We start from the raw sequence: 18,177 nt of genomic DNA, 5'->3' as shown, positions 1-18,177 counted from the left end.
CTCATTATCTGTCCACCCCACTGGTAATACTTATCTTTTAATAAATTTTTGTTGTGAGCACAAGTATATGGCAGAACGTTGCCGTCTCTGATGGAATATTTTAAATTCAATTAAGTCTATAGCTTATGTATAACACATGACCATCATTCAAACAGTAATCAGAACAATCCTTTCAGCAATACTATTTTGCTACAAAAATTCTAACCTTTATGTCAAAAATCCCCTAATGTTTTAATTTTTCTGTAGAGAAACAAAATATGATCTTGTATTGGATAAAAGTATTAGATTTGTTTGCTAAAAGTAAATACTGAATAAACCATATGTTTTATATTCCCATGTTGGCATTTCCTCATTCTTTTCCTTTTCTTCTCTTTTCTATTATTTTCTCCTTGCCCTCTCCCAATCTCTCCCTCCTCATCTCCCCCCTCCAACCCAAGGTCCACACCCCAGACGGCTGGGGCTGCTGCAGTTCCAACATTGACCACTAGGGGCCCTCTGCTCCCCTGGCCTGTGGGCAGAGAAAAATGCCTTTTCTCTTTTCCAACTTTCTTTTTTTTTTTTTACTTTTTTTTTTTAATGTTTATTTATTTTTGAGACAGAGAGACAGAGCTTGCGTGGGGGAGGGGCAGAGAGAGGGAGACACAGAATCCGAAGCAGGCCCCAGGCTCTGAGCTGTCAGCGCAGAGCCCGACGCTGGGCTTGAACACAGGAACAGTGAGATCGCGACCTGAGCCGAAGTCGGGCGCCCAACCGACTGAACCACCCAGGCGCCCCATCGTTTCCAACTTTCTTAATGGAAATAAGTCTCCCGGGGATTTTCAAAAGGATATCCCCCAGACGAACCAAGGGAAAACAAAGAGAAATTTTAAGAAGACGCTCCAAACGGCAAATACAGCTTCCAGGTTTAAGACGACCCAAACCGGGGCGCCTGGGTGGCGCAGTCGGTTGAGCGTCCGACTTCAGCCAGGTCCCGATCTCGCCGTCGCCGTCTGTGAGTTCGAGCCCCGCGTCGGGCTCTGGGCTGATGGCTCGGAGCCTGGAGCCTGTTTCCGATTCTGTGTCTCCCTCTCTCTCTGCCCCTCCCCCGTTCATGCTCTGTCTCTCTCTGTCCCAAAAATAAATAAAAACGTTGAGAAAAAAAAAAAAAAAAGACGACCCAAACCTAGTCTTAGCTCTCGATTGATACGCCAGATTGGCTCCAGCCTCGGTTCCGTTTCTTACCCCCTTTGAGGGAACACAAAGCAACAGTAAGTTACATTGGCCACGACAGGAGAGTCAGCGGGAAGGAAACCGACTGCCCCTCGACACTTCGTTCTTAACCATCTCTCTCCGCATGACCTTGGGGAGGATTCTCCCAGCTCCTCTTGCTTTTCCTTGCTGGGGAGCTTTTGCTCTGCAACCGTCCTGAGGTCTCACCTTCCCTCCACTTCCTGGCCCTCCGGCACCAGCCTCCTGGGGGTTTTTCTTGAGCCCACTCAGAGGTCTCTATGGCTCTTAGCATTGGGAGCCTTACCTTCAACGTCTGCCCTTGCTAGTATCTGATCTGACTCCCTGTGGAGTCAGGACTAGCAGCAAGGCTGGGGCTGAGTCAGGATCCGAACCCAGCTCTTCCGACTTTCAAACTGCAGACTGCCATTTATACCACAGGCCATCCTTCAAAGGGCCAAGGGCCATGCATGAGGCGATCTACGTATTATATGCGTAATGCATATAGTAACAGCAGCAATAGAATAGAAAGGTATGCATATAAACATGTTTGCGATCCGAAAAGATCTTGAGTTTTAAGCCTGAACAAATCAAGTGTAAGAACACAAATATATCTTTGCCTTCTCAGCTGGTTCAGAACGTCGCTGAAAAAATACTGATTTTCTCTGCCCTGCGAGTGTACAGGTTTTCAAGAGCTCCCATTTTTAACCTGACGGGTTCCTTCCCACGTACTCTGGATTTGGAGATTTCATTGCTGGCCAGAGCCAATCGCTAAGAGGCACCTCGAAATTAGCAGGGCAGCAAACTGACAAGTCAACAGCGCCAAGAAAGCCTCTTCAGGGTAAAATCATAAGGTGGGTACAACGCGGTGGTAGTGTTCCGGGCTTTTCTCTTATTCCACTGGGGCTTTCTCTCAGCTGGAAGTCCACTAAGTCAGTAATTGTTGCTTGAAGGTTCACATGGCAATTTTTTTAAACTCCTTTTTCCTGCTGAACATCCACCTGCTTCGTAAGATTCATGCAAGAATACTTCCTAAATGGTGCCGTAGACTTCCATTGCATCCCATTTTTTGGCATATTAAGATTAAATCGGTCAGTTGTTCGTCAACCATTCACCTAATGATTTCAGTATCCGTTGATGCTTGGTGCCTACCACCCTGATTCCCTTAACAGTGGCAAAGGAGCGATTTTAAAATTCTATTCTTTCTTCTGCATTTATTGGCTGGAATTTTTCCATCAAAAAGAACTCTTCCTTCACTTCCCTTTTGGTGACACGGGCATGCAATTCCTATGGAAAAGGTGGAATGAATATTTGATTCCTTCTGTTTATTAATTTTTTAGAGAAATTAGTTGGTTACTTAGCAATCACCAGTGGTGACCACTAGATTTAACTACAAAAGCAGAGTTTTATTTATTGGGTATTTTCCATCCACTGCAGTTATTCTTTTTTGATGCTCAGATTGTCCCTTCGCTTCGGCTCTTGCGTCTTTTTAAATTTTTTTTAACGTTGATTTTTGAGAGAGAGAGAGTGAGCACGAGCAGGGGAGGGGCAGAGAGAGAGGGAGACAGAAGTTGCAGGGTTTGAACCCACGAGCCATGAGATCATGACCTGAGCCAAAGTCGGATGCTTAACCGACTGAGCCACCCAGGTGCCCTGACTCTTGTGTCGTTTTGAAATTACTTCATTCATCTTTGAAATCTCTCTTCGTTTTTGGTACAAGATGTTCTAGATCCATTTTACACATGTTCTGGTCCAGGGCAATAATCAGCCATTTCTGGAAGGAGACTTAGTTCCTCTCTATGAGAAATGGTATTTTGAGACCAGGTCTGGTTGCTAAGGGTGCTCATTGCTTCTGGGATGTCATTTTTTCCTGCTTTAGTGGCTAGAGTTAGGAAACACAGACTTTTTTTTTTTTTAACGTTTATTTATTTTTGAGACAGACAGAGACAGAGCATGAGCAGGGGAGAGGCAGAGGGAGAGGGAGACACAGAATCTGAAACAGGCTCCAGGCTCTGAGCTGTCAGCACAGAGCCCGACGTGGGGCTCGAACTCACGGACCGTGAGATCATGACCTGAGCCGAAGACGGACGCTTAACCGACCAAGCCACCCAGGCGCCCCGGAAACACAGACTTTTTAAGAGGAAACAAATCATGAGATCGTATTGACATTTCCAATGCAAATTACTTTTTTGCAGGTTTTTGTTTAACCTCCTCAATTTTACCCTTCATTTCCTTTTTTCATCACTCAAAATCTCAGGTCCTGCACCGTAAACACGGTTGTTGGTTTGCTTTCTCCTACACAGTATCTATCGTTGTTTCAACGTTTATTTATTTTTGGGACAGAGAGAGACAGAGCATGAATGGGGGAGGGGCAGAGAGAGAGGGAGACACAGAATCGGAAACAGGCTCCAGGCTCTGAGCCATCAGCCCAGAGCCTGACTCGGGGCTCGAACTCACGGACCGCGAGATCGTGACCTGGCTGAAGTCGGACGCTTAACCGACTGCGCCACCCAGGCGCCCCTCTATCGTTGTTTCAAACAACAGTAACGAACTGTCACTGATGTAAGCTGACTGAATGAGATTAGGATTTTTCAGAGGTTCTTTTTGTCTTTAGAACATACCCCACTGGAGAAGTACAGTTAAAATGCTATATTCCAGGGGCACCTGGGTGGCTCAGTCGTTTAAGTGTCCCACTTCTGCTCAGGTCATGATCTCACGGTTCGTGGGTTCGAGCCCCACGTAGGGCTCTGTGCTGACAGCTCAGAGCCTGGAGCCAGCTTCAGATTCTGTGTCTCCCTCTCTCTCTGCCTCTTCCCTGCTCACACACTCTCTCTCTCTTAAAAATAAATGAACATTAAAAAAAATTTAAATGCTATATTCCAAACTCACTTGAATTTTTTTCCTCTATGTTGCTGTGACCGAATTCAAAGATGGCTTCACAAAGATGACTGGCCCTCATCCCCCAACCTGAAAATGAGCGGTCACTCTTGTGATTATGTGATGTTATATGGCAGAGTTGGCTTTATTTTTTTAAGTTTTATTTATTTATTTTGAGGGAGGAAGGGAGAGAGAGAGAGAGAGAGAGAACAGGGGAGGAGCAGAGAGAGAGGGGGAGAGAATCCCAAGCAGGCTCTGCACTTACAGTGGGGCTTGATCTCAGGAACTGTGAGATCATGACCTGAGCCAAAATCAAGATGCTTAACTGACTGAGCCACCCAGGCACCCCCTTAGGGTCTTTTTTTTTTTTAATGTTCATTTATTTTTGAGAGAGAGAGAGAGAGGGGGAGAGAGAGAGTGCGATCAGGGGAGGGCCAGAGAGAGAGGGAGACACAGAATCCGAAGGCAATTGACACATGTCCTTTTCGTGAACTCTATTCAACCTTCGCCTCTTTTTAGTGAAGTGTTTAGTACTTTGCTTCTAAATTGTTAACAGCTCTGTACAAGGCAGAGCTACCCTAGCCTGTGCTGGTTATTTTCTGATGGGGACCTTTCAGCCGTCTAAGTGTCCTGCTTTGTGCGCCCAGCACCCTGACTCCCGCGTGAGCTGGCTTCTGGCTGAGTTTGGCCAGCGAGAGGTTCCGGCAGGAGAACGGAGGGCGCTGTCTCCCACTCCCTCCCGTCTTCAGCAGTGACGACACCTCCCTGGGTAAAGCTCTCGAGCACTTCCTTCTCCAAAGTTCAGCTCCCTGTGGGCTCCGCTAACGTTATTCCCCCCCTTGTCTCTTCAACTCCAGGGGAGCTAAGGACAGCCCTTTATATCCCCGGCTGTGGCCCCGCGTGGACTCCCTTCATTAAAAATCTCCATATTTGAGGGGCGTCTGGGTGGCTCGGTCGGTTGAGCATCTGACTTGGGCCCAGGTCATGATCTCCCGGTTCGCGGGTTCGAGCCCCCATCGGGCTCTGTGCGGACAGCTCGGAGCCTGGAGCCTGCTTCGGATTCTGTGTCTCCCTCTCTGTCTACTCTTCCCCCGTTCATGCTCTGTCTCTCCCTGTCTCAAAAATAAATAAACGTTAAAAAAAAAGAGAGAGAAAGAGAGCATGAGCAGGGGAGGGGCAGAGAGAGAGAGGGAGAGAGAGAGAATCCCAAGCAGGCTCCACACTGCCAGCGTGGAGCCCGGTGTGGGGCTTGAACACACAAACCACAGGATCAAGACCTGAGCCAAAACCAAGAGTCAGATGCTTAACCAAATGAGCCACCCAGGCGCCCCCAAGGAATGACTTCTTAAAATTGTGCAGTAAAACTTATCTTTATTATTATTATGATGTTACCTATGGGTGTCATAATTACCAAAGTTTGTCCTGCTTCCAGATTATAAAGGCAGGCATCTGTATCTAGAACTTATTTGAGTTTCATTTTTGACTTTTGATCTCTGACCCACTGGTGTTTACCCCATATACAAACTGCTCTTTTTAAAAACAATTTAATGTTCCTTATTTTTAAGAGAGAGAGAGAGAGAGAGAGAGAGAGAGAGAGAGAGAGAGAATGCAAGCAGGGGAGGGGCAGAGAGAGGCACAAAATCTGTAGCAGGCTCCAGGCTCTGAGCTGTCAGCACTGAGCCCGACGCAGGGCTCGAACTCACGAACCGCGAGATCATGACCTGAGCCGAAGTCAGATGCTCAGCTGACTGAGCCACCCAGATGCCCTATACCCCGTAAACAAACTCTTATATCGCCTTTATTGGCGATATACAGACTTTATTGGTCTGGCATCTGTTATTTTCTGGGAAGAGTCATAATAATGGTGAAAATTATCATAATTTCTTCTATGCCAATCTGGTACAATTGTTTCAGAACGCGTAACCTCCAGAATATTTTTGTTTTAAGCCACCCCGTTTGGGGCACTTTTATTACCGCAGCCCTTAGGAAACCGACACACCCGATCTTGTAGCTCTAAAAACTATATGCTGAAGATTCCCAAACTTTTATCTACGGCTCACACCTCTTTTCAGCTGTTTACTTCACATCCTCACTTGGACAACTAATGCCCATCTCAAACGTCGTGTGTCCTGAGGCTCCTGGGTGGCTCCCCAGACAGCTGAGCGTCTGACTCATGGTTTGTGAGATCAAGTCCTGTTTTGGGCTCAGAGCGGGGCAGAGCCTGCTTGGGGTTCTCTCTCCCTCTCTCTCTCTGCCCCTTCCCCCCCGCCCTGCCAAAATAAATAAATAATCATTTTATTTTAAATTTTTTTTATGTTTATTTATTTTTGAGACAGAGACAGAGCATGAACGGGGGACGGTCAGAGAGAGAGGGAGACACAGAATCCGAAACAAGCTCCAGCCTCCGAGCTGTCAGCACAGAGCCCGATGCGGGGCTCGAACCCATGAACCGTAAGATCATGACCTGGAGCTGAAGTCGGACACTTAACCCACTGAGCTACCCAGGTGCCCCTGAATAAATCATTGGTTTGTGGAGACTGTCATTTCCTAGAATTTTATGCTAGGAAAATTTCATCAATTTTTAATTTGGGATTTAGGATATTTGGGAAAGAGATTGATCCAGTTTACCTTTGTCTAACAAAGAATTGCAGAACAAGCTGTTTGCAAATAATATTACTAAGGAACAAACAATTTAAGAAAATCAATGCTTTTATATTACCATTTAATAAAGATAATACTAGAGAAGGCCCTTTTATTTTCTTTTCTTAAAATTTTTTTTAAGTTTATTTATTCATTTTGAGAGAGACAGAAAGACGAGACCATGACCTGAGCGGAAACCAAGAGTCAGATGCTTAATCAACTGAGCCACCCAGGTGCCCCAGGCCCATTTATGTTAAGACTATGTATTTTGGGGATGCCTGGGAGGCTCAGTCGGCTCAGTCCGACTTCGGCTCAGGTCATGATCTTGCAGTTTGTGAGTTCGAGCCCTGCTGACGGCTCTGAGCCTGGAGCCTGCTTTGGATTCTGTGTCTCCCTCTCTCTCTGCCCCCTTCCCCACTCATGCTCTCTCTCTGTCTGTTAAAAATGTATAGACGTTAAAAAAAATTTTTTTTAACTATCTATTTTGTATGTATATGTACGTATGTTAACCAGAGGCCATTCTTTACCATTTACTAAACTAGCTTGGGATCGGAAGGGCTCCAATCCTGCTTCCCCCCTCCTGCTGCGCCCAGAGACGGACACCCTAGGTGCAGGTCCAAACGAAGGATGGTTAAGTTGCAGAGGCAGCATGGTGGAAAACAGTTCACGTTGTACGCCTTGAGCAGTACTCCTGCCAAAAGTAGCCTCTATTAGGAGAATTGTGAGTGCTTCTGAGAGCCTACGTTCAGTTTCTGTACAATACTTGGAAGGATTCGAATCTATTTCTTGCCAAATATTTCTCACTTTCACTGATTTCGTAACTTCCACCTCCCCCCTCCGCATTTTCGTTTTTATTTATCACTTACATAGCCCTTACCAGCTGAAGATCCCATTCTAATTGCTTGACCATTATTAGCTCATTTACTCCTCCTGGGGGCTGTTATAGTCTCCATTCTTTTTTTAAAAATTTTTTTAATGTTTATTTATTTTTGACAGAGAGAGAGAGACACAGAGTGTGAGTGGGGGATGGGCAGAGAGAGAGAGAGAGAGAGAGAGAGAGAGAGATGCAGAATCCAAAGCAGGCTCCAGGCTCTGAGCTGTCAGCACAGAGCCTGACGTGGGGCTCGAACTCGTGAACCGCGAGATCATGACCTGAGCCAAAGTCAGACGCGTAACCCACTGAGCCACCCAGGTGCCCCTACTCTCCATTCTCTATATATGTATTTGTATGTAGAAGGGTGTGTCTAACCAGCTCGGACTGTTACAGAATCCATAGACTGCCTTAAACAACAAATATTTATTCTCTCGGTCCTGGAGGCTGGGAAGTCCAAGATCAAGGTGCCAGTAAGTCTCATGTCTGATGAGGATCTGCTTTCTGGTCTGCAGAGGGCTATTTTCTGTATCTTCACATGACAGAGTTCAGACAGAGGTAAGCTCTTTTGCGTCTTTAAGGATTCTAATCCTCTCCTAAATCACCTCCCAAAGGCCCTACCTCCAAATATCACTATAGTGCAGAGTAAGCTTCGACACACGAATTTGGGGGGGGGGGGCACAGACATTCGGTCCATAGCAGTGTATGTGTGTGTGTGTGTGTGTGTGTGTGCACGCATGTACCCACACATCTACATTTATTGGACACCCTACTATGTGTGGGATTTCCATTCATTGTGTCATTTAATCCTCAAAAGGATCCAGTACAGCTATGGTCCCCAGTTTACAGACCTGGATGTTGAGGGAGAGAGAAGTCACATGTTTTGGCGGGGGTGAGGGAAAGAACTGATTGCAGAACTGAAGTTCTTAGTTTTGAATTTAAGGAATGGAGACGTCTGTCAGCCAGCAATAAATCATCGTAATGACGAAGTGAAACAATGCAGATAAACTGCCAAACAGGGAAACTGGTACATAGTAGAAGCCTAATACATGTTTCTCAAATCTGAATGTCTGTTTACTCTACAGGGAGCATCTTTGAGAAGGTTGACTGGGTTTAATCAAGAATTTGCACAGATAATCTCTTGTCCTAAAAGCAAAAGGTTTTCTATAGAAATTTTCAAATACCTGTATCTCCTATAATTTTGGACAGATTCTTCCTTCTCTTTGGCCATCCTGTATACACACACGCACACACACACACATACACCCTGTTCTCTCTGCCTCAAATACAAGGCAGAGGGTGCAAGGAGACTAGGCAGCTTCCAGTGAGTCTGCGGCCACGGCATCATGTACGGCTTCACCTGCAGGTGGACGTGACCCAGAGTAAACCCACCCCCGTGAAACCGGTTTGTGGGTACGTCGCTCCCCCTTCTTTATACATGGTTGTCAGTTTGCTGGAACTATTTTATCAGCCATATTGTTTCCATGTCTTCTTTGGTAAGCCTCCTCCAACATTTTCTGGAAGCAGGCACAGTATGAAGGCAGAAGAGAAAACTGCTTATGTACGTGGTATCACAAGGGAGGGAGGAGCGAGGGGGAAGTCTCAGAGGCTTGTCTCCACGTTATGGCTCCCAGCTGGTGCATCCGGATCACCTGGGGGTTGTGCTTGGCAAGAGGCGGCTGTCCAGGTGCCCCCCAAGAGCTGCCACATTCGTTAGGGGGACGATTCTCAAGTCTAACACACCCTTTTAAAATAACAGATATTTTGTAACAGCCTTTTAGTATTTTGAAATGAAATTGGTCATAACACAATCGACCTACCTACAGAATTTGGAAACTTTAATGTGATCTCCTAATATTAATAACAATAGGAAGTGATTATATCATTCTTCTATCCACAACTTTCATCACACCCAGAGAGAAGCCAAAGGATCTGTACGACCCTGCACAATCTGGTCTCCTGTTTCCTCTCGGAACTCATATCTTACCTCTCTACCACTTAAGAGTACTTCTCAAGCCACATGGGTCTCCTCACTGTCTCTTAAACAGCCTAGATACAGAGCCTTCTCAGGGCCTTTGCACCGCCTTTCCTCCATGCCCGAAACACTGCCTCCGATGTCTACTGGGCTGACTCCTTCACTTCCTTTGAGCCTGTTCTCAGGAAAGCTCTTCCTTCAATTTACACAGTAATGGCATTCCTGGATACATTGGGATAGAACAAAACCGTGCAAAGCAAACAAACAAAACACCTTCATGCTTAGATGTCAACAGTTTGACTCTAGATGAGAAAATAACTTTTTTTGTGGTCTTTCAAAAGTCACATGTGAAGGGCATTGTTCTTTTTTTAAATGTTTATTTATCTTAGACAGAGAGAGAGAGCACGAGCAGGGGAGGGACAGAAAGAGAGGGAGACACAGATTCTGAAGCAGCCTCCAGGCTCTGAGTTGTCAGCACAGAGCCCAACGCAGAGGCTCGAACCCACAAACCGTGAGATCATGACCTGATCTGAGGTCAGATGCTTAACCAACTGAGCCACTCAGGGGCCCTGGGAAATGTTCTTTTTTGTCATGCACTGCAAGACATCTGGTATACTTGGCCCCACCCACTAAGTATCTGGAGTGTTCTCTAATTGTAACAATCCCAAAATGCCCCCATAGATTTCCAAAATGTGATATTGACGACCACTCAGTTATGCGCCTTTTTTTTTTTGAATTTATTTATTTATTTTTGAGGGGGGTGGGGGTGGGGCACGAGCTGGGGAGGGGTTGAGAGAGAGAGGGAGACACAGAATCCCAAGCAGGCTCCAGGCTCTGAGCTGTCAGCACGGAGCCTGACGGGGGGCTCGAACCCTCAAACCGTGAGATCATGACTTGAACTGAAGTTGGATGCTTAACTGAGCCACCCAGGTGCCCCCACACGCCTTCTGTTATTTCAAATAACAAAAATTAAAGCCCCATTGGCTCAAGAAAATAATATTGATTGCCTCCAGGTGTACATCATCTTCAGGGAAGGCTTCGTCAAGGATCACGTGATTTAGCCAGGCCCTCAATTCTACCGTTTCTCACAGCTCTGTGTTTCTTAAATTTCGGTTCCACCCACCCAGCATTCTCAGCAGTATGTCCTTGAGGCTTCATCCTGACCCAAGGGCCCCAGGCCCGTCTCCACCCCTGAACCAAGCCATCTGGCTTAAAAATTGCCCGTAATCAGAGCCCACCCCCGGAGCTGGGCCAGAGGTCATTCTGCGTAACCCTCAGGATACATCCCGTAAGTTTCTTTTTTTTTTTTTTTTTAATTTTTTTTTTTTAACGATTATTTATTTTTGAGACAGAGACAGAGCATGAATGGGGGAGGGTCAGAGAGAGAGGGAGACACAGAATCTGAAACAGGCTCCAGGCTCTGAGCTGTCAGCACAGAGCCCGACGCGGGGCTCGAACTCACGGACCGCGAGATCATGACCTGGCTGAAGTCGGACGCTTAACCGACTGCGCCACCCAGGCACCCCCCGTAAGTTTCATCCATTAAATTGTACTGCTTCACTGGTTTTTAATATATTCACAGTGTTGCGTGATCATCACCATAATCTAATTTTATAACATTTTCAAGAAAGTTTGTAACTGTCAGCAGTCGCTTCTCATACAACCCTACCCTCAGCCCCAGGTAATCATTAACCTTTCTGTCTCTCTATATTTACCTGTCCTAGACATTTCATATAAATGGAATCCTACAGGGGCACCTGGGTGGCTCCGTCGGCGAAGTGTCCGACTTCGGCTCCCGTCATGAGCTCATAGTTTGTGAGTTCGAGCTCTGCATGGGGCTCTGTGCTGACAGCTCAGAGCCTGAAGCCCGCTTTGGATTCTGTGTCTCCCTTCCTCTCTGCTCCTCCCCTGCTCACGCTGTCTCTCTCTCTCCTTCAAAAATGAATATTCAAAATAATTTAAAAAAATAAATGGAATCATACAACATGTGGCCCTTTCTGTCTTGCTTCTTAGCCTCATGTTTTCAAGGTTCCCCCGTGTTGTAGCAGGGGGTCAGCGTTTCATCCCTTTTTACGACTGAGTAATGGTCCACTGTATGGCTAGCCCCGTCTTGTTATCCACTTGTCAACTGATGGGCAATCGGGTTGTTTCCACTTTTTAGCTATTATGGATAATGCTGCTATGAGCATTTGTTTGATATAGACTTTTGTGTGAATGTAGGTTTTTATTTCTCTTGCTTTAATACCGAACAGAATTGCTGGGTCATATGGTAACTTTATGCCTTATATTTTGAGGAACTAACAAAAACTGTTTTCTAAGGTGGCTGCATCATTGTGCATGGTCACCGGCAGCGTGCAAAGGTTCTAACTCCTCCGAATCTTCCACTATCCTTGTTGTCATCTTTTTCTTCTTTTTTGTATTAAGGAAGTTTTTTAATGTTTATTTATCTTTGCGAGGAAGAGAGAGAGACAGAGACAGAGTGAGGGCGGGGAGGGGCAGAGAGATAGGGAGACACAGAATCCCAAGCAGGCTCCAGGCTCTTGAGTTATCAGCACAGAGCCCGACGCGGGGCTCGAACACATGCACCGCAAGGGTGGGGATATAATATTTTATGCAGAACAGGCAGCATACTCCACAATTTTGCTTTGACTAGCTGTATGTGGACGGCTGGATTGGAACAATAGCTTATTTTAAAGATGTCTTAACCTGTGCGATTCTTCAGCCAGCATTTAGGATTCAGTTGGACAAAGCCTCTCGTTATCTTAGGTCAGAAATCTTTTGGGGGCCCCAAAAGGGAGTGGCTTATGAAAGCGACTTGGAAAAAGAAAATTACTATGTATCTTTCTCTTCTTTTCTTGAAAAACATTTCTCACCCCAAATCCACGGCATGTTTTTCACACAACTGTCACCTATACAGTGTTACTTAGTGAAACAACTTTTCTATATTGGTGGCTCAGTCGGTTAAGCATCTGACCTCCGCTCAGGTCATGATCTCACGGTTTGTGGGTTGGAGCCCAGCGTCGGGCTCTGTGCTGACAGCTCAGAGCCTGGAGCCTGCTTCGGATTCTGTGTCTCCCTCTCTCTCTGCCCCTCCCCACTCATGCTGTCTCTCTCTCTTTCAAAAATAAACAAACATTAAAAAAAATAACTTTTCTATCTCTCCTCTGCATCTGAGTGAATACTGCTCACAGCTCAGTATTATTAGAAGAAAAATCTTAAGAGAGCAATTGAAAAAATGCATTTGTTGGCAGCAATTTCTATCTTTGAATGCACAGTAAGTTCTGAGCTAATGAGCTATGGGAAGAAAAACCTTTGTGATAAATAATGTATTTGATAATGAGCGGGAGAAAAAAAGGTTTTCAGTGGAGTTCAGTACAGGAAGGGCATCCTCGTATCATGGGTGGATACGGAGGCAAAAGATCCATAATTGTTTTTCTCATTCTCTCCATGTCAGTCTATGGCAGATCTTTCCAGACCTTTCTCGAATGCCAGCTTTCAAGAGGGCTTAGCTCTCAGGCTCCATGTCACCAGATCTACTTAATCTCATTTCATCTTTTTATTTACAAACTTTTTAAAATGTTTATTGACTTTTAAGAGAGAGAGTGCGAGTGGGGGAGGTGCAGAGAGAGAGAGAGAGAGAGAGAGAGAGAGAGAGAGAGAGAGAGAGGGAGACACAGAATCTGAAGCAGGCTCCAGGCTCGGAGTTGTCAGCACAGAGCCCGATGCGGGGCTCGAACCCACAAACCACGAGATGATGCCCTGAGCTGAAGTCTGACGCTCAATCGACTGAGCCACCCAGGTGCCCCTTGTTTTGTCTTCTTAAACTCCACAGATAGGCAGGTATGAGGATGCCTATTTTATGTAAGAATAAACTGACATTCGGAAAGGTTATATATAACTCCGCAGGGTCACAAAGATTAGCCAGTGCCAGAGTCAATGTATTTCATTAGAAAAGTCTAAAATACTCTTGAGAGCAAACCGCTTTCAACTCCTTCAGCATCTGGCTTTCTGGCGACCTAGACTCTGAGAGGAGCTTCAGCTTCCGGTTTTTGACCAAGTAAAGCATCTATCCCGTAGGAAAATTAAGGCATCCATTAACTTTTTCCCTCCCCATTATCCCGTCTGTCCCTGAAGACAAGCTGGGTGTTTGACAAGTGCAAGATAGTAAATTATTGCTCCCACAGTGCCAATCTGTAGATAAGGGAATAATTAATGCATTCCTCAAAGCAGATGGATTTCAGAGGAATTTAAATCCTGCTCCGGGGGCAGCATCAGTTTGTGCTGGAGGCTGGTGAACTGGACTTTGTAAATTCTGACCTGATTCTTTTCCTGCCCTGTTTTCTTCCTCCCTTCCTCCTCGCTCCAGTTCGCCCGTTTGCTTCAACTTTTCTTCCCCTTATTAAGACTGCTGCGTAGAAAACGCCAGGAGGCTAGGGACGGTACAGAACGTGGGGAGTGAAGAAGGGGGGAAAAGAACATTACGAAAAGGAAATGCTCTGTCCTCTGAATGGGCAGCGCTCTGGTCTGCGCGTTGTAACGATTGCTCCTCGGCCTTGTGGTTCACCGGCAAGCAGAGCAACACTGTAGGCATCTGTTTACATCCACCCTCTCACTCTCGAGGGCTGCGGGTTCCTCAAAGGCAGGCTTCCAGGTCGATTCCCTGGGATGTTTCCAGGGCTCGGCGCGGTGCCTGGCGCCCGGCAGCTTGTCCCTAGACGTCGGGTGGGTGAAGGAAAGGTGGGCAGGAAAGGGAAGGCCAGCGGGAGCGCAGGGCGAGCCTGGAGGAGGAGGGGGAGGAGAACGGGGCTGTGCGGAACCCACGGGGGAGAATCCGAAAGTAGGAGTGCGATGGAGAGGGAGATGGAAAAGGGGACGTCCCAACGGCTGAAACTGGGACGGAGGGACGGGGTCAGGGAGGGCCCGCGTCGGGGCCACCGGAGCGAAGCGGGGCGAGCCGAGAGGGTGAGGGCGAGACAAAGAGCGGCGGGCGAGGCCGGCCGTGGGAAGGGACGGGAAGAAGCGGCCGCGAGGGCGGGCGGCCGCCGAGCCGAGGGCGCGGGGCTGGGGAGGGGCGCGCCGGGGCGGGGAGGGGCGCGGGCGCGGGCACGGGGGGCCGCGGGGGGCGGGGCGGCGCGGCGGAGGAGGGGCGGGAGCGCCGCAAAGTTACTTGGCCTGCGCCCGCCCGGGTCCGCGTGCTGGTGGCGGGGCGGCGGGAGGAGCGAAGCGGGGCTCGGCGGCCTGAAACCCGAAACCTCCGGTCCGCGAGCGCGGCCGGGAGGAAGGAAGCGGCGGCGGCGGCCGCCGAGGCGGGAGGCGGCCGGGCCGGGCCCTGAGCGGCAGCGGAGGCGGCGCGGTGAGCCCGGCGCGGGGCGCGGGGCGGGCGGGCCCGAGCGGGACTGAGTTCCGGGCGGGGCGGGCGGGCACGCGCGCGCGCGCGGGGGGGCGCGACGGGGAGGGTCTCTGCGCCCCTTCCCCCACGCCTCCCCGCCCCCACGGCGCTCTCCTTTCTCCGCGCCCCCCCCCCCCCCCCCGGCGGGTGGGAGCTGTGCTCCCGGCCGCGCTCCGCCAGCGGGTGGGGAGCCGGAGCTCTTTGTGGGAAGATCTTGGGGGCGCGTCCCTGCCCTGCGGCCGGGGGCTTCGGACTGGCTCTGCTCCCGGCCCGCCCCTTTTCTGCAGCGCCGCCCGCAGCCCCCTGGTACGACCCCCTGGAGGGGAGGGCATCCGTGCGTGCCCGGGACCCGGCCCGGAGGGGCTCCAGGCGGCGGGCTCACTCCTCCCTCAGGGATAGGTGTGGGGGACTAAGCGGCCTCGTCCCCCGCCTGGAATCCGTGAGGACCAGGTGAGTCCCACCCTCCCAGTCGGGCTCAGGGCGCTGTGTCCCCGAGCCTGGGCGGGAGGCGCGCTCAGAAGTCGCCGGGCCGACCCTGGCGCGGCGCGATGGGCGGCGGCATCTGCCAGAGCGAGAGTCGGTTAGCTTTGGGGGGACTTGGCCAGCCTTCTGGGCCAGACCTTAGCCCCGTGCAACCTCTTGACAAAGGCGTGGGAGATGAGAATGTCCGTTGGGGAACTGGGATGCTCTGGTGCGCTCCTGAGAGGTCTGCTTTCCAGTAACCACACGGCCGTGCATTGGCATGACTTTGTATCGCATCTCTGTGGCTATTTTTGTTCGCTGTTGTACCTTTCATCCGTTTTTGCGAAGTGCTTTCCAGAGAAGGTCGTTTGGTCTTCCTCCCTGTGAAGTCGGGAGGTGGGGTGGTTTTGGAGGGAAAGGACCTCAGTGCCTTGATGTGTCCAATGGGGATAATGGTAACGACAGACACGCCTATCTCAGCGTGCTCCTGGCTGGGGAAGGACATCACCAGGCCTCCTCCCCAGCCTGGCAGCGACCAGTTCAGCCCAGCCTCCCTCCCTGTCCCTGGAAATGAGCTGCAGGGGGCTACTGCATGGGGAAAAAGTGACTTTCCCTTCCTGCAGCCATGAGACAGGTGAGGAGAGGCATTTCCCAGAGCTCAAGGCAGAAAGAGGAGGCAGGAGGGACCTCAGATCACACAGCCACGGGCTCTTCATCCACCTTTCTTTAACTGGGATTTGTGTCACCCCTTTCTGTCACTTCTCCCACAGCTCCCCTCTTGTTCTAGTCCACACCTATCTTATTTTGTAGTTGTAAGCTGTTTATAAGCACGATCGTATACACTTTTTAAAAATTTCATTCACTTAACAGCCCTGTGAAGTGCTATCAGCCCATTTTATAGGTGGAGAAACAGACTCAAGAGAGCTAAGTACTTGGCCCAGCAATAAGGAGCCAAAATCAAACTCAGGTTTTTTGACTTGGCGGCACTTTTAAGGTCGACTCCGTCATCCAGGTGGGTCCTCGCACTCAGGACTTCTCCCTGTCCCAAAGCTCCACCGCCACGGCGAGGAGACGAGGGACCCCCTCAAAGAGAGACCCGCTTGGCATTTTAGGAGCTAAGTCCACGACCTCATGTACTCCTATTCTTCTCTTTGCGTTGCAGCCCTGCGTGGTGGGAGTATCAGAGACGAAGGAGGATCGTGTCGTCAGAGGGGTTGAGCTCTTTGTTTGGGTTCCGTGAAAGACAGAATGGGCTGAACCGGAACTGACCTACATGTCCGCCAAAGGAGGTACGGTTCTGTAGTATAAGCTCTGCTGCGGGCTGGGCCAGTCAGGAGGCCTGCCTGTAGAGGAGGGCGGGCAGGCAGGCAGGCGGGCTGGTGGGGGGGCACGCCTCCCTGTGAAGAGACAGCTCCAGCCCCTTGTTGCTTGACCTGAATGTTGGGGGGGGGGGGGAGCTGTAAATTGTTACGGAAAAGGATCTCATGTTTTTAAAGCTAGTAACGAATTCAAACCCCTTTTCAAAATACTCGGGGCAAGCAGATTATAGGTGCCGGCTGGTCGTTGCCTGCAGACTGCCAGCCGACAGCCTCTGGGTTGGACCTTAGGAAGAAGTTGCTGTCATTCTAAGAAGCGATGAAGCGTGGCTGGAGTGGGGGGGGGGGGTGTCTTCTAGCTGTTTTCCTTTGAGAACCAAAAAAAGAAACGACAACAGAACTGGAGGTAGCCAGCAGTGCTGGCTGGAGTTTGGAGGGAGGACTGACTTAATGACTCAGCCCCTCATTCGGTCAGCCAGTGTCAGTCTCCTTGGAGTCTAGTCTTACGCCAAGAGAATGCTTGCAACTTGCTCGCTACCTGTTTCTGTGGCCAGTTATGGGCGCAGCAGGCGTTCGGGGCAGATGCGTTCGGGGAAGCTGGGAGCCTAAAGGAAGGCGTTTTCTCTGTGATGGGGGGTAAGACATGAAGGGGGGCACGTTCGGTGGTGTGTGTGTTTTTCACTCAAGTAACCGGTGAGAGAGCCCTGGATCCAGAGCACAATCTGAAGTCAGCCTGCCACTTACAAACCGGCGTCCCTGGGTGAATAATACAAAGCATATCGGGGCGCCTGGGTGGCTCAGTCGGTTGAGCGTCGGACTTCGGCTCAGGTCACGATCTCGCAGTCCGTGAGTTCGAGCCCCGCGTCGGGCTCCGGGCTGATGGCTCAGAGCCTGGAGCCTGCTTCCGATTCTGTGTCTCCCTCTCTCTCTGCCCCTCCCCCGTTCATGCTCTGTCTCTCTCTGTCTCAAAAATAAATAAAAACGTTAAAGGGGTGCCTGGGTGGCGCAGTCGGTTAAGCGTCCGACTTCAGCCAGGTCACGATCTCGCGGTCCGTGAGTTTGAGCCCCGCGTCGGGCTCTGGGCCGATGGCTCAGAGCCTGGAGCCTGTTTCCGATTCTGTGTCTCCCTCTCTCTCTGCCCCTCCCCCGTTCATGCTCTGTCTCTCTCTGTCCCAAAAATAAATAAAAAACGTTGAAAAAAAAAATTAAAAAAAAAAAAAAGTTAAAAAAATTTTTTTTTAAAAATAGAAAGCATATCTAGAGTGTGGTAGCTTTTTCATAAACATGAGTCATTATGAAAGATTTTTTAAAATATAGACGTGTATAGGAAAATAAAGTTCCCTCCAGTCCCTTTCCTTACCTCAGAGGTAACCACCGCAAATGTATTATTTTCTAGACCTTCTTCAGGGCCTAAGTCTATGCCCCCCGAGTCTGGAAATCC

At 49.2% G+C, this 18,177-nt stretch overlaps 1 protein-coding gene across 6 annotated transcripts in view; it reads left to right on the top strand.

Annotated features, from left to right (window-relative positions):
* Positions 1-14,756: 14,756 nt before the first annotated feature.
* GPR161 (G protein-coupled receptor 161) overlaps positions 14,757-18,177 on the top strand; it is a 66,212-nt gene continuing 62,791 nt past the window's right edge. For 3 of the 6 annotated variants that reach the window (XM_047840867.1, XM_047840866.1, XM_047840862.1), the window contains exons 1-2: positions 15,431-16,432; positions 16,583-16,709. In XM_047840867.1, the coding sequence (XP_047696823.1) occupies positions 16,694-16,709 (16 nt within the window). In that variant the 5' untranslated portion in view covers positions 15,431-16,432; positions 16,583-16,693. Of the gene's footprint in view, positions 14,923-15,115; positions 15,409-15,430; positions 16,433-16,582; positions 16,710-18,177 lie in introns of those variants that run through there. The other 3 variants (XM_047840863.1, XM_047840864.1, XM_047840865.1) reach the window with 3 other exon arrangements.

This window comes from Prionailurus viverrinus, chromosome F1 (genome assembly GCF_022837055.1).
Source record: "Prionailurus viverrinus isolate Anna chromosome F1, UM_Priviv_1.0, whole genome shotgun sequence".
Taxonomy (NCBI): domain Eukaryota; kingdom Metazoa; phylum Chordata; class Mammalia; order Carnivora; family Felidae; genus Prionailurus; species Prionailurus viverrinus.
This window is presented reverse-complemented; position numbering and strand designations above follow the sequence as displayed.